The sequence below is a fragment of the Rhinatrema bivittatum genome, chromosome 6 (assembly GCF_901001135.1).
Source record: "Rhinatrema bivittatum chromosome 6, aRhiBiv1.1, whole genome shotgun sequence".
NCBI classification, from domain to species: Eukaryota; Metazoa; Chordata; class Amphibia; order Gymnophiona; family Rhinatrematidae; genus Rhinatrema; species Rhinatrema bivittatum.
Window position 1 is genome coordinate 162570223 of NC_042620.1, and position 15912 is coordinate 162586134.

At 41.5% G+C, this 15912-nt stretch overlaps 1 protein-coding gene across 1 annotated transcript in view; it reads right to left on the bottom strand.

The window, feature by feature from the left end:
- ATIC (5-aminoimidazole-4-carboxamide ribonucleotide formyltransferase/IMP cyclohydrolase) overlaps positions 1–5605 on the bottom strand; it is a 40751-nt gene extending 35146 nt beyond the window's left edge. The window contains exons 1-3 of the mRNA XM_029606121.1: positions 5520–5605; positions 3911–4018; positions 1343–1428 (exon numbers count right to left, since the gene is read on the bottom strand). Of these exons, the coding sequence (XP_029461981.1) occupies positions 1343–1428; positions 3911–3971 (147 nt within the window). The 5' untranslated portion in view covers positions 3972–4018; positions 5520–5605. The remainder of the gene's footprint in view (positions 1–1342; positions 1429–3910; positions 4019–5519) is intronic.
- Between the last annotated feature and the right edge of the window lie 10307 nt (positions 5606–15912).

The following is a 15912-nucleotide window of genomic DNA, read 5'->3' on the forward strand; positions in this document are numbered from 1 at the left end:
AGAAGCAAGGATCAGGAAAAGTCAATTAAAAAAAACCCAACAAGATATGGATAACAGAGTAGCCCAGACCACAAGAGCACAGGGCAACTGGATTCAACAGTGGAGTCTATAACCATTACCATAAGGAATAGGGATGTGAATTGGGTGCCCGATCGTTCCTGCTTTCGGGTTCGTCGGAAAGGGAAAATCTTGTTTTCCCGCGAATTGACTTTTTTCTTGGAAAATCGGATTTTGGCTAACTCGTGTTAGCGAGCACTAACAAAAAAATAGCAAAAAGTAGCAAAAAACAACAAAAATAAACGTTTTTTTGTTAGTGCGTGCTAACGTGAGTTAGCTCACACTAAGCTGAAAACAGATTTTTACGAAAATTCAGGGGGAGAAGTGATCGTTTCTATCTTTTACCCAATATATAACAAATTTAGAAATATCGTATGATATTTCAATTCGTTATAAAAACGATTCACATCCCTAACAAGGAACTCCCTAAACCTACCTCCCAGGAGCACTTCACTCCTCCATGAATTATGTAAAGGAAGCCACAGTTTCAGATATCTACAATATTTTGGGCCAGATTAAAAGGAGGACCCTCCCAAACTCCATTCTGTACTTACAAATTACTGAATATGGTCCTTAATTTGAAAGTCACAACATTTCAATCTCATCCCATAGTTTCAGGTCTTAAACTGGAAAAGATCTGCTGGTTTAATTCTCAGCCCCAACACTCATCCTCTACGTCAGCATTTTTTAAACTTTTATGCAAAGATGACCCCATTGCCACACTTGAAAAATTCACATGGCTACAATTGGCCAAAACAAAACAAAAAAAAAAAAAAGACAGAGCTGGACTCCTTCCACCCAAGCAGTAACAGTCAGAACAGGGTTTGTGAATAAGTCTGCTCACAAGCCCCAGCCCTACAGTCTAACAGGAAGCGAGGGCTGGAGGGTAACTGTGAAATGTTCACTGATTCACAGTCCAAAGCGAGATGCGCAGTCCACCCAACTTGCCTTTTCAGAACTATTGCTCTAACCTCAAGATCACAACCACCAACTCTTAGGAGCAAGAAAAGCAACCTTTCAAATTATAAACTGGAATGCTTTCTCTCTCTAAATGGCACAAATCGTAAGTCTAAACATGTCTCAAAAAAGACCTGCTGCTGTACAGCAATTAGACTTAAAAGGTTAGGACTCCAATACTAAATCCTAAAGCAAACCACAGTGAGGAGTGTGGGGAAGGAAGACAAGAGTCTGGCAAGCATGAATTCTGGAAGCAGCCAGTCTCAGTCCATCCGAAGAACATCAGTTGTGGTGCCGTATTCAACTGGTCCCCCCCACCCTTACTCACTTCTCTGGAGATTATTTTTGCAGTTGGGATGTCACATACATTTGAGAGAGCAATAAAGTCACCAAATGAAGACATCCTGTCAGCACCTGGCAAAATAATAATAATTAAAAAAAAGGTCATTTAGAGATGAACACACACACACACCCCTACTGGAACTTTGCTCTCTCGCAGCTAACGAGGACAGGAAAATACAAGGGGGGGGGGAGGTGACCTCCAAAACCCCCTGTCCCCCCTGAACTTACACTTTACTAGAGATGCCAGGGAAGTGTAATGTAAACTTCAAGATCTCCTTGGATCAGGTGACTCACTTCCTTTGGGAGAAGTTCCTCCAAAAAGGTGGCAAAATGCTAAGAAGCATCACTGCAAAGTTTGAAGTGGCAAGTTTTACAGCTGCCCACTGTGAGCAGAGCCCCGATTACATGTGAAACCAGCTCAGTCTTCATCCGTGCACAGCATTTAAAAGAACTATATAAACATACTTCACTTTCCAAGAGGCTTCCTATATTCTACCCCAGTATTTTAGGCTAGCAGTTGGTTAAGTAGTAGTTTTCAAATTCCATAAGAGTCTTGTGTGGCCTATGCAGTGTTTAAAGTATGGGTCACATCAGTCTATTTTTCTCCAATATCAGAAGACTTTCAATTAGAGGAGCAGCAGGCCTAGTGTGCAAGGGATACCACCACCACCGTTGCACTGCCACCCTCCCTGCATGCCCAAAGGAAGGGGGGCAGGGACCTCAGAAAAGAGGGGTTCAGCAAGAAGCAGCAACAGAATGAAGGCTCACAGAATCGGGGAGCCACTGACCAACAGGTTAAGACAAGGACCACTAGGTGATGCTTTCTTTGGGGGGGGGGGGGGGGAAGGAGAGGGGCACTAGCAGCAGCAGGAAAAAAAAAAACTAAAAAAACAAACCCCTTGAGCGGGAGGGAGACCACCACAGCCCTTGCTAGGCAGAGGGGATAAATCCTGCAGCAGCAAGGTTCCAGGATCCAGGGGAGCAAGGGCTTTGCTGCATCTGCTCCAATTCCTGTTTAGGCTTCCTGATACCACTTCTCACGCTCCACTAGAGGTGACAGAAGCCATCCCATTGGCTACTGCTACTAGGCTCCGATCACCTGTACTAAGCCAGCTTCCGACTGTCTCCTCTGGAAATTTGGAGAATTTTGAATCTCCCACTGTTGACTGCAGGTGATGTATGCGTTGCAGAAAGACTGCCTTTTTTTTTTTTTTTTTTGCACAATGCAATGAAATTCCAGAAGGCTGATCAGTGCAACACACACAGCATCAAAGATAACTGCAGCACATTGAGCAGTCGTGACCATAACCATCCCCAATATTGCTGAGAAATGCATTAAAAATGCCTTCATTCTAGCCACCCTCCTGTAGAACAAAGTGCTGACTCTTGATGCTTGAGACTCTGCACATCTGAATCCTCAGCACTCAAAGCTTGATTTTTTTTGGCTGACTAAGCAAACTCTGAAAAGCTAAAAGAGAAATTGCTGACAGGTTCTACTAACTTCCATCCATTTACACAGACAGTACAGAAACTGTCATTTTAATAAATTGATCTGTTTCATCCACTGTAAAATTTGTCATTCAAGAATTGTTTATTGGATACTCCAGGGGTACACAGCCTCACGTCTGGAAAATCTTGACTTTGTGATTGTGTATACATACTACATTGAACATATGGTGAGCGCCCTGAAATACTGTACAATGCATGTAAGTCAGAGGTTTGGATGTTTTCCTGGCTACAAGCTGTGAATTGTATCAAAAGCCCCATCAGAGAGAGTCTGTTGCACTCATCAGCATGCCACACACCTGCAAAGAAAACTAATTCCATTGTAGCCTAGTATTGCAACTATGAATCACAGCGTGATCTGATGAAGGCATCATAAATAGTAACATGGCAACTGTTAGATAAGGACCATCGGACTCACCGAGCCACAATCTTCCCCCATGCCTAAACTAATCTAGCTCTGATCCCCTTTCCTTGCCCTTACTATCACCACCACATTCAGCTTTCAATCATACATAGTTGACTGCCTGTAACATTTTTAGCATTACCAGAAGACAAGCCATCCTGCAGCCTAAGCTAAGTAACTTGTGTTCCCCCCCCACTGAAAAAGAGATGAGCTACATATATTGCTGCTCGGTGCTGGACTGCACCACCTCTCCCTGGGAGCCTTATATGTATACTACTGCTTTCATTCCCTCTTCTTCTCTCCACTTTTGGGGCTCTGCTTTAGGCAGATGAACATGGGGTTTCTACATGTAAAAACTAGGACACAGGCCCCTTCAATGTTTTTACCCTGCTACCTGTCCCACCACCACAATCCCCCTTACAAAAGATACTTGTAACCCCCTCCATTTTAGCTATTTTGTAACATCCTGTTTCACTAAATCATGCTCAAGAACTACAGGGCTCACAGATTTATTTTTTTTCAGGAGAAAAAGAACCTAGAAAACAAACCTCTTTAGGATGGGGCCCAGTTTGGAAAACCAACACCATCCAAACAGTACTCAGCTCGCAGAGAGGTAGCTGCTACCTCCTAGGCCTGGGCACCTACCTCTCGCTCTTGCGTAGGCAGTTGCCAAAGGGGTTAAGGTTTTGTGAAGATCATGCACCATACAAACTTGGGCTTCTTCCTCAGTCAATGGTACTCCAACAGCAGCACCTAGTTGTCAAAACCAGCAAACAGTGAGCACAAGATGACTAAGGAAAAGCGAGAGGAAAAAAATATTTTACTGGCCTTCAGGAGAAAAATGAGAGAGAAAGCCAATACTGGCTTTTTAAAGTAAGTGCTACTGTTTTACACAACACCCAGCACATTCAACGATCAAACTATTCCTCTGCATGTTCTGTATGTCTAGTAGTGCTTTAGAAATAAGTAGAAGTAAGAGTAGTGTTAGTACATATATATGCCTTCTTCAAAATGAGGTTTAACAAAGCAATTTACAAAATAATCCATATATAAAAATACATAAATCATCAAAACAATTATAGTTTATTGCTGAAACATCCTAAAACTCAAGTCAATCCCACTCCCTACTCTCACTAAGGAAAGGATTACATGGGTTCTCAAAAATTAAATTACAATTAAAATGCAAAGGATATTTACCAACATGCCAATCCTATTTACTAAAAATCACACAAATATACCTAGTATAAATGCATTTTTTCCCAGCCATTTCTTCATGCATTGAGATTCTCCTCTTACTAAGTCTTTAAACTTGAAGAGCCATGAAGTTCTCAAATACTTTCATCAACTGTCAGTTCAAAGAATAAACATACATGTAATATGTTAAACATTTAAGAAGCACTAAGGTTGATGAAAGTGTTTGAGAACTTCATGGCCCTTCAAGTATAAAGACTTAGTAAGAGGAGAATCTCAATGCATGAAGAAATGGCTGGAATAAATGCCCTTTCTCACCCTCCAAAAAACGATAGGAAAACCACACGAAATTGCATGGGTTTTTCTTTAGTTTTGTCAGCCCCCGAAATGCAACGAAATAGGAAATATAGTCTTTATTTCCTATTCTGTTGCAAACGAATGCACGTCCCTAATATCGTGCCACATGAGACAGCTGACTGGAGTCCTGAGGTGGTCAGCAGTGGCACCTCCAGTTTACTTGCATCAGGACTGGTACACATAGCTAAGAAGAAGCGGTCACATTTAACGCATCTCCTCCAAACTAAGATACAATTTGGGATGAAAAAAAAATAAGTTAGTGAGTGATTTGATTCTAGTCATTTAGAAAGTTAAAAAAAAAAAAAACCGCTAGTCCTGCAACCCAAAAAAGCAAATCACACTATAGAAAATCTGAATTCTGCTGCATGTAGGAGGCATTGTTTGCTTCAAATATGTTTTTTGTAGAATTAACTAAAAAAACAGCCTTCAGAACCATGGTCTGTCATGGACCGGACCACCAAGTGGAACATAAGAAAATGCCATACTGGGTCAGACCAAGGGTCCATCAAGCCCAGCATCCTGTTTCCAACAGTGGCCAATCCAGGCCATAAGAACCTGGCAAGTACCCAAAAACTAAGTCTATTCCATGTATCCATTGCTAATGGCAGTGGCTATTCTCTAGGTGAACTTAATAGCAGGTAATGGACTTCTCCTCCAAGAACTTATCCAGTCCTTTTTTAAACACAGCTATACTAACTGCACTAACCACATTCTCTGGCAACAAATTCCACTGCAAAGAACAGGACATGGTTTCTGTAATTTTTAAGGGTGGGAGAGGAGGATGGAACTGCACACGCTAACCTGCTTGAAGGAGGTAGCCGCAGGAAGATCCAAAGCGGTCCTGAGCTCTTTCACCAGCTGCCAGGCATTAAGCGCATCACAGAGATTGATAAACCCTGGGGAGCCATTCCGAACTGTGCACAAAGCAGAACACACACACTTTATACAAATAGCCCCCCATGTCAAAACTCAGTTAGAAGACAGGTAACCAGTTACATAAAAGAGAGTCAAGATTGGTACAACAATCCACACATAATTTACACATATGTATCATTTTAGCTTTTTAGTTCTCATAGTTTTAAATATAAATAGAAAAAGGTTAGACAGCCTTAGTATTTCACACTAAAGCAAAAAAAAAAAAAAAAAAAGGCAGCCAGACACAGCAGTTTTAGGACCAGAGTTAATGACTGAACAAAAACCCTAGTGCTATTTGCAAAGCCTGGCTAGTTTTTACGATTCAAAGTGGCATTCCTCCCCAGTAAACACCTAGCTCTTCATTCATGTTTTTAGCTCATATGAGGAAAAACGTGAGGCATGGGCCCAACACACACACACAATTTAACAAGAACTAAGTAAGCCATCCCAGGTTTTCTGAAAGTGTGTTTTCCCTCCTGCATGGCTATAGAAGAGCTAGGTTTAGTTGTGCTTAAAATAAAGATTTCTCTAGCAAAAATGAAATTCAGTTCTAGCACAGGCTGCTCAGCTGACTGGAATCTGTATCTCGTTTTGCAGTTTGTCAACCAGAGACGACGACAGCATAATTGCAAAACAAAAAAAAAGAACATGTCCGAGTTTTCAGGGATTATCAATTTTAGGGCACTCTATAAAGTAAAAATACTGTAGGAACAATTAATGCGCAAAATGTGTCTAATTTTTCATCTACACACGTGCAAGAATTTGTAGGCATCAGAAAGCTACAGGCATACGTTTCCAAATGTGTGCAGAGGAAAAAGGATTGATAAGAGAAGGAGGAGCTGGCAGCCAGATCAGAGCTGATGGATTTCCCCCAGACGTCACCAGCTGAACACAAATGTTGGTCCCACAGCCATTTTTGGATAGAGGGGATGCACGATTCACCAAGAGGGGGCAAATAGTGAAGAGAGGTGAGTGAGGGAGAAGATTATCCAAGAAAGTCATGGAATAAAGTGCACCACATGTTCTCCTGCTAGCCCCCCCCCCCCCCCCCAAAAAAAAGAAAATGTCAGCAAGCGGGGGAGGGGGGAATAAAGGACAGTATGAGTAAGTGCTGAAAGTAAACACCTTTCCAATCCTGTGTTTAAGTTTAAAGAACATGATTATACAATTTAAAAAATGTATGCATTTTTATCTCAAATTATTGAAGTACTTAAGAGTTTTTGTTTTTTTAAATGATCAAGAGAAGAAATTTTACCTGAACACAAAACTGCCCCATGAGTCAGAAAAACCCCCCACACCCCCTCATTCTCAATTGATAAAAATACCTACTAGTTACAAATGACCATAGTAACTCAGATTTAGGTCATCCATGTTAATTCTTCATTGTATTAATATTCCAAAAAACAATGGCGTCCCCTCCCCCTCCTTACCTGTCAGAGGCAGTTTAGGTCGCAGGGTATAAAGCTGTGCAGGAACCTGATGAGGATTCATCCCATACCGCAGGGGAAGCTGCGATACCCCCTTGCTATACTCTTTTCTGAAGTAATCTGAAATGGCATCGTCGTACTGAGCAGTGTGTGTAAAAGCCTGAAACAAAAGAATTTGGGGAAAAAAAACAAAACAAAACAAAACAAAAAAAAAAATGGTTTCAATACTGAACTTTGCATGTGCTTAGCCTCTCTTCAAATTCAAGTCCAAGTCCTTGTGTTGGACAGAAATGCTGCAGAGACTAGCATTGGTGCACAAGGATAACAGTTTCTCACTTCAGGTGGGAGTGTGGCTTTCTCCGTTTGTGGAATGCCAAATAGCCATTTTGGTCAAGAAGTCCCTCTCCCACCCAGTCAAATTTTTACTCTGGGGGAAAAAAAAAAAAAAAAAAAAAGCTCCATTTCATGCAATGCATTCCAAAAGGGTCCTGGACATGTCCCCTTCTTCCCATATGCTCAACATATGAATTAAATTAGCCACTATTTTATGCTGGAAATCTCATGGTCTGGGATAAATGGGAGAGAGAGAAGAAAGAATTTGTTAGTACTGGACATTTTGTCCATGTCAGCCTGCATATAAAATCTTGAGGATCACTGTTCTGTAGGTCATGAAGTTCCTAGACAAAAGCAGGAAAACACAACAAAATGTCATGTTCCAATTCATTATGCATAAACCCACAACCCAAAGCAAAAACCCATAGCAATTTTTGGCATTTAAGTGACAGAAAAATAAGATTTTTCACAGGACAGGCCTCAGTCCACTGTGACAGCAAACAGGAGCTCTGACAGTACCTTTAACGCCAGCCAACTTCTAACATCTAAGGACGTGTCTTTACTCTCAGCGCGCTCCATCTCATCAGCCACAGAGGCATAGTCCCCTGGGTCACACAGTACAGTGACACGTGCATGGTTCTTGGCAGCTGCCCGCAGTAATGTGATGCCTCCTTCAAATAGAAGACAATAGCACCATGAAATGGAAACCTTTCCAATCCAGGGGCTGCCAAGGTTGATGTTATGGCCAATTCCCTAGGAAATTGTGCAACTTTATGCAATAAAAAACTGGATAAAAACAGACATGGCACAATACTGCATATTCTCACTCATCTTTCCAGCTGTTTATACTGAATTTCTCTTGATCAAAGTTACTTACAAAAGTGTGTAATCATGCATCCTCTGTTCCTCAATTTTCCGAGGAATACCAAACGTGCAGTCAGCATTTCACTAATCTTACCCAAATGCCTGCTATAGGACTGTCCATCATGTACTCAAGCAAAAAAAAAAAAAAAGCTACTAATGTACAAGGTCAGAAGTTCTGAGCATGCAGGACTTAATAGGCCATGTACTGGCTGTTACAAAGGGTTATGTAGGTAATGCACCATATATAAGAACTGTGCCATAAAATAATCCATGTATAAAAGTGAGTATTATAAAAAGCTACTATAGGTTGGATATATTTCTATACTTTACTTCCCCTTCTCTTTGTCTGTATATATGTTACATTGTACCCTGCTCTGAACATCTAAATGTTCTATATTGTACCCTGCTCTGAATGTAGGAAGAGTGGGTATTAAGTGCTTTTAAATAAATTACATAGGCCCATATAAAAAAAGTCTTATTCTACAATTTTACAACATTAAGTATAAGATGTTCTTGGAATTAGGAGGGATATAAATTGTTGTAATACTAGAGGCTCCCCAAAAATTAAATAAAAGCACATCCTAGATACTGGAGCTCGACATGTCTCAATTCTTTTTCAAGTTACTTCCCTCTAAGTGCTCCCATTGCCCCTGTTGCCTTCTCCCAGGGAGGAAAATAATCTTTATCTCCCCAAGAAGACAACTGAAGCTCAAACTCAATATACCCTGGCTTGAATGAGATCCATGCCTGTCACGATATGAACAAATAAACCCACTGGGAGTTATTATCCCAATCAGGAAGGTGAAAGTGGGGGGTCTCTGGGAACCTGCTGACTGTCAAATGCTTCTGGAGTTTAAATGCATTATTCCTGTGCTGTCTGAACACGATTCTACATGCATAGATTTGTTTGCTGCCTACATGGTGAAACCTATTTTATTTACTTGACTGTGTAAGGGTGTTTTGTGAGAATGCTCTATGAAGTCAGACTAATTTGATGGCAGTGAAGAAATAGAAAGATAACAGCATAATCACATCATAATGAGATTGCACCGATCAGACTTGTAGAAATAGTCAAGGCAGTTGAAATGCTAAAGTATGTTAAAGGTTAACTAGTATGTTAACAGTCAGCATTGAGTTTCATTTCTGTTTTGTGGCCTCAACTTATATCAGGGCTCAATATTCAAAGCAATCCATTTAGGTAAGTTAGCTGGATAACTATGTTCAGCTATATTGCTGAATATTCCTATACTTGGTGCTACTTAGTCAGCTAAGTTATATCTGGCTAACTTAGATTTGCCCTAAGGCAGATCTAACTTTTCCAATTAACTGAATGAGTATGAATATCGCTACTTATCCTGCTAAGTTAGTCAGATAAGTAGCACCACCCTGATCTGCCCACTCACAACTTATCCAGCTATCTACTTAGCCGGATAAGTGACTTATCTGGCTAAGTAGTATTTGAATATAGGACTCTCTGTAACTTACAAGAATCCAACATTATTAGCATATGAGATAAAATTATACCGCCAACCAGTTTCAAAGTGTTATGCAATTAAATTAACTCATTGGTGTGTAAGTTTAGAGGTAATGTATTTAACTGTGTGTAACGGCTTAGAAGAAGAGAGCTGGCATTTAGCCTGCATTTGGGCCGATTCAGTAAATTGCTCGGGAGAGCCGGCGCTCCAAGGTGAGCACCCGCTCTCCTGACACGCGCCCAGGCCACTCTCCTGGGCATGCAATTCTCAATGCAAATGAGGGCCCGTGGTAAAAAGGCGGTGCTAGGGACACTAGCGCATTCCTAGCGCCTCCTTATTGGCAGAAGCGGCAGCTGTCAGCGGGTTTGACAACCGATGCTTAATTTTACCGGCGTCTGTTGTCGAACCCAGTGACAGCCACGGGTTTGGAAAACAGAAACCGGCAAAATTGAGCATCCGTCTTCCGGCCCGTGGGCAGATATTTTAATTTTTGGGGCCTCCGACTTAATATCACTATGATATTAAGTCGGAGGGTGTACTGAAAAGCATTTTTTTAATGCACACTTGCCCAGTGCCAGCCAAAATTAACTCCTGCCTTTGGGGAGCCGTTAATTTCTGAGTGTAAAATGTGCGGCTTGGCTGCACATTTTACTTTCTGTATCATGCGGGACCAACTAATAGGCTCATCAACATGCATTTGCATGTTGAGGGCGCTATTAGTTTTTTTTGGGGGGGGGTGTTCACGCGAGCTAACAGTGCGCTAGGCCTGAGCGCACTGTTTGTTTGGCCTGTTTGTTTGGTAAGCTGCACTGCTATTATGAGATGATATATAATAAAAAAAGACTAAAGAATTTTCTCTTATTGGCTGTTGGTATATTCAGTGTTTACCAATGCCACTCAAAAATTCAACATAGGACTTGCATCCCAATAGGGTGATTGCCTTTTGTATGTACCCTAAAATTCAAAGAGTATTTGAGTTTTACATTTAATAGTTCTAGGTTTTCTGAAGGTTTGAAAATGAAAGTACTTCTTGCATTCCACAGACAGTATTATAGTCCTGCCCTTCCTAGTTAAGCAACTTTAATACATAAAAGCTAACCCAGAATTTCACAAACTGCACTGTCAGAAACAGGTAACATTTAGCAGCACCCATCAACTAGCCAAATACAAGAGAATGTTACATTTATAGTGAATTTTACACAGTAACTTCTCCTACCCCTCTTTCCCAATTAAATTACTGTGACAACATTTTCCCGCTTACTGTATTACCCTTATAAGATGTCAGTTCTGACTCCCTGATAGCTTCTAGTTTAAAAAGACTATGTCAAAGAGAACCATTAAACATTTTTTTGCTATTACTGTAAACAAGTACTTTAATCACTTACAGGATTTATTTCATCAATGACCAGCAGGCCTGGTTTACCCAATGGCTATAATGCAATTTCCATCTCTGTTTTATCTGCAGATGGAGTACAGGCTTCCTGCCTGGAGATGGTACAGAATAGGCAAAGCACAGACTCACTCCTCCTATCCATTCTGCCTCCACAGCCTCATTATTCCCCCTCCCTTATACCTCCAGTGCCTGATTATAATCCACTTTGAAGTGACTGAAAAGCAGAACATAAAAATCAAATTAAATAAACCAAAAATATTGCCTTCAAAATTCCTCCCACCCTCCTTTGAACACTCCATCCCCCTGTACCGGAAAAAAAAAATCCATTCCCTCCTGCCCAGACAAGTTCAAGATGCTGCGACTGTTACCGATGTCTGCCCATATGGCAGTAAGCTATGTCTCTTTGTCCCTGTGCACATGTAGAAGGCAGGACGGCATGAGGAAGTCTGGCGACTTATTTCTCTTTTCAACCCCAGCCCCTTCTTGGAAAGAGACACGGTTGTATTTTCTGACCCTAAAGACTGGAATTTTGGAAGTAGTATATTTAAAATTTAATCAAATACACTGAAAACAAAGCATTGTCAAGTCTTGAACAGAATCAAAACATGAAAAATTAACACAAACCAAGAAGCCATCTCCACGAATTTATTTCAATTCCAAAATAGAGAGAGTCTCAGATGTAGGGAGTGGGGGTGAGCGGTTTGCAGGGGATGCTGCAGAAACCACCAAGGAAAAACAAAGCCCACTAGGACTCAATTATTCACCTAAATACAAAACAAATAGCTTCACTCATCTCTGAACTCAAACAAAACTTTCCAATGAGTCTGGAGGGTGTATCAATAGTACAGAAATTGTCATGTTGAAATTCTCTCGAATAATAAAAACTGTAAATACAAAACAAAAAAAAAATCCTTATTCCCAAGAACAACAATGCATTTGCAAGGAGTTTAAGATACCTAATACCCGCCACCTTTGTCTGAAGCCAGAGCAACTTTAAAACCAGATCATGGAGGAAGCGATGACTGCTCAGAAGCACATGGTTCAGAGTAAAATACCTAGTAAGGACAATTTAAAAAAAAAAAAAAAAAGGGGAAATTATGGTATCCTGACCAAGGGCCTGATAATCATAAAGTGTACGGTAAAAATATGCTCTGAAATTCAATGTGCACTTTAATCTACAGAGAAAAAAATCCTTCTCCCAATGCAGTAAGCAAACAGTATTTTAATGCACTGGGAATTAAAGTGCACAAACCAAAGTTAAGGAGTTTACAGGGGGCAGGGTAGCAAGAACCAGCACTGCAGGAAAAAAAGCCACTGGGTAAAGGAAGAGCCACCTTCCCCTCCCTTTTATGCACAGAAATTATGCTTTGAGTGTTTTTCTGTGCCTAAAATATGGCTCGTGCATATAAAATATTTTCTGTGCATAAATCCAGACTACAAGTCCCTGCACCAGAAATCTTGTTTCTACCCTTAGACTATTATAGGGACAGGAAACACTAGCCCTGGTGTGCCACAAATAGGTCTTATTTTCAGGATAGCCACAATGAATATGTATGAGATATATTTGCATACAATGGAAGTGGTACATGCAGATCTGCCTCATGCATATTCATTGTGACTATCCTGAAAACCAGACCTGTTTGTGGTACTCCAGGACTGGAGTTACCTATACCTAGAAGATAGACAGGGCAGGATACTGAGTGTTATATGGTTTGGACATGCTCTTTTCGGTATGTGTAATGGATGCAGTGTCCATTATCTGGATTGGCTGTTTAGCACTACTTTTGTTGAAATAGACTGAAGTCTTGATTTCATTGTTTTGCCAAGTTCTAGTATGTGATTGGGATATTTAAAGCTCTAGGACAGTGGTTCCCAAACCTGTCCTGGAGGGCCACCAGCCAGTCGGGTTTTTGGGATATCCTCAATGAATATGCATGAGAGAAAATTTGCATGCACTGCCTCCATAACATGCACATTTTCTCTCATGCATATTCATTGTGGATATCCCAAAAACCCGACTGGCTGGTGGCCCTCCAGGACAGGTTTGGGGACCACTGCTCTAGGAGGAGGGTCTCTGCCGTCAATACCATTTTGAGGTATGTGAGCTTTCTGTTTTTATGTTTTACTTAACATTTTAAAATTATATTTACATTGTTATTTTTTCAGAATATGTAACCTTGAAGCAGGCGATAGATGTTTGCCAAAATACTGGCCTTTGTCAGAATTTTAAATGAATGTATAGAGTGTAATGCGGTTTGTCTATAATACAAGCTAGGATAGTGTGACCATTGTTCTGCATACTGAACTGGACCACTGAACATCCAAGATAAAAAATTCACCAAAAGATCTTTTACTTAGCAAAAAGATCTTTTAGTGATGACAAAAATCACTAAGAATTGAATCGGTAAATGAGCAAAAACAATGGCTTCTGATACTGCTTGGGGCCCATTGCGAGGTGAGAGGTAGCAGCAGATTAGATCTTTTCCACACTTATTGATACTGTATTCAATAAAAAAAAAAAAGTCTTCTTTACAAAAAAAAAAAAAAAATCCATTAAAGTAATAGGTATTTTATAAAGAATTTTCAATGTGAATCTCTCCTCTTTATGTCAATAAAAGAACCACCAAAGAGGGTCTGTTATATTTGGTGTTTCACTATATGTAAGGATTCCAGAGTTTCAATTAGGATATAGATTCTACAGAAAACTGCATCCTGGATGGCAATTTTATGCATGACAGGGATGAGTACAGCAATCCACATGATCAAGATGGTAAAACTGATTGTGAAATGCTAACATGTGGAAACACATCAGGAGATTTCAACTACCCCAAAACTGATTGGGTGAATACACCATCAGGGCAGTTAAGTTTCTAGACATAATAAAATGACTGCTTCATGGAGCAACTAATTCCTAGAACCAAGAGGTGACTAATATAGATCTAATTCTCACCAGAAATCATGATCTGGTACAAGTGGTAAAGGTAATGGAGCCTCTTGCAATAGTGATCATAATGCAAACACAATTTGAGATAAATCAATAACTGGAGGGAAAAGTAAGACTATTGCAACAATGGAGAAATTACTTACCTGATAATTTTGTTTTCCTTAGTGTAGACAGATGGACTCAGGACCAATGGGTATAGTGAACTCCTGATAGTAGTTGGAAACGGATCAGACTTTAATCTGACGTCAGCCCTAGTACCTATACCCCTGCAGGAAATGCAGCTCTTCAGTATTCTCCTCGAAAAGCATTGTGGATATATGCATGACTGAATAATTTGAATAACTTGATTAACTTTATAACTTGGTTAACTTAATTAATTTGAACTGGTTGAATTGGCTATAGCTGAAGACCACCAGTGCCCTCAACCGAGAAACGTCGACACCCAGTAGGATGGGTGTCCTAGATGAAGGATAGCATGGCTTACCCGTGAATCACTCGCTCCCGGGGATGTCCCCCAAGAATTCCGTGAGTAACGGCAGCCGTGGGTGGGATGCCGAGTCCATCTGTCTACACTAAGGAAAACAAAATTATCAGGTAAGTAATTTCTCCATTTCCTAGCGTGTAGCAGATGGACTCAGGACCAATGGGATGTATAAAAGCTACTCCCGAACCAGGTGGGAGGCTGCCCGTGACCCACTTAGTACTGCCCTTGCAAATGCTGTGTCCTCCAGAGCCTGAACATCCAGGTGGTAAAACCTGAAGAAGGTGTGGATGGAGGACTATGTTGCTGCCCTGCAGATCTCGGCAGGTGACAGCATCTTGGCTCCTGCCCAGGACACTGCCTGGGCCTTGACTTGTAAAGGTGGTAGCTTGCCTGCTTCTACGTAGGCCACCTTGATGACTTCTTCGATCCAGCGGGCTATGGTTGCTCGCGAGGCCGCTGTGAAGGACGAATGGATGGTCTGTCTTTCATACGGATTCCGACCTTTCCAGGGTTCTGACTAGGAGCCTGCCGACGTTGAGATGGCGTAGACTGAGCCTCTTCCGAATGTCTTGGTTGAGATGGAAGTGAGAAAACACTTTGGGGAGGAACGACGGCACTGTGCGTAACTGGATGGTTCCCAGGATGAGTCTGAGAAATGGCTCTCGGCAGGACAGTGCTTGTAGCTCGGATATACGACAGGCCGAACAGACTGCCAGCAGGAAGGCTGTCTTCAGTGTTAATAGTTGGAGAGACAGGCCGCGGAGAGGTATGAAGGAGGTTCCTGCTAGGAAATCTAGGACCAGGTTGAGGTTCCAAAGAGGCACCGGCCACTTCAGGGGTGGTCGGATCTGCTTGACTCCTTTCAGAAAGCGGGAGACATCCAGGTGAGAGGCTATGCTGCCGCTCTCACTCTTGGTTCCGTAGCATGACAATGCGGCCACCTGTTCCTTGATGGAGTGAGGGACAATCCCTTCTGTAGGCTGTTCTGCAGGAATTCCAAAAATCGCAGGAATTTTGACTGAGAATGGTATGATGTTGCGGTCCTCGCACCAGGCTTCGAATACTCTCCAAATCCTTATGTATGTTAGGGATGTGGAGAACTTGCGTGCTCAGAGTAGGTTGTCAATTACTGCTCCCCCCCCCCCCCGAGTATCCACTCTTCCTTAGGAGAGTCCTCTCAATGGCCAGACTGTAAAGGAGAATCGAGCTGGATCCTCGTGGAGAATCAGTCCCTGTTGGAGCAGGTCTCTGTGTGGAGGTAGCG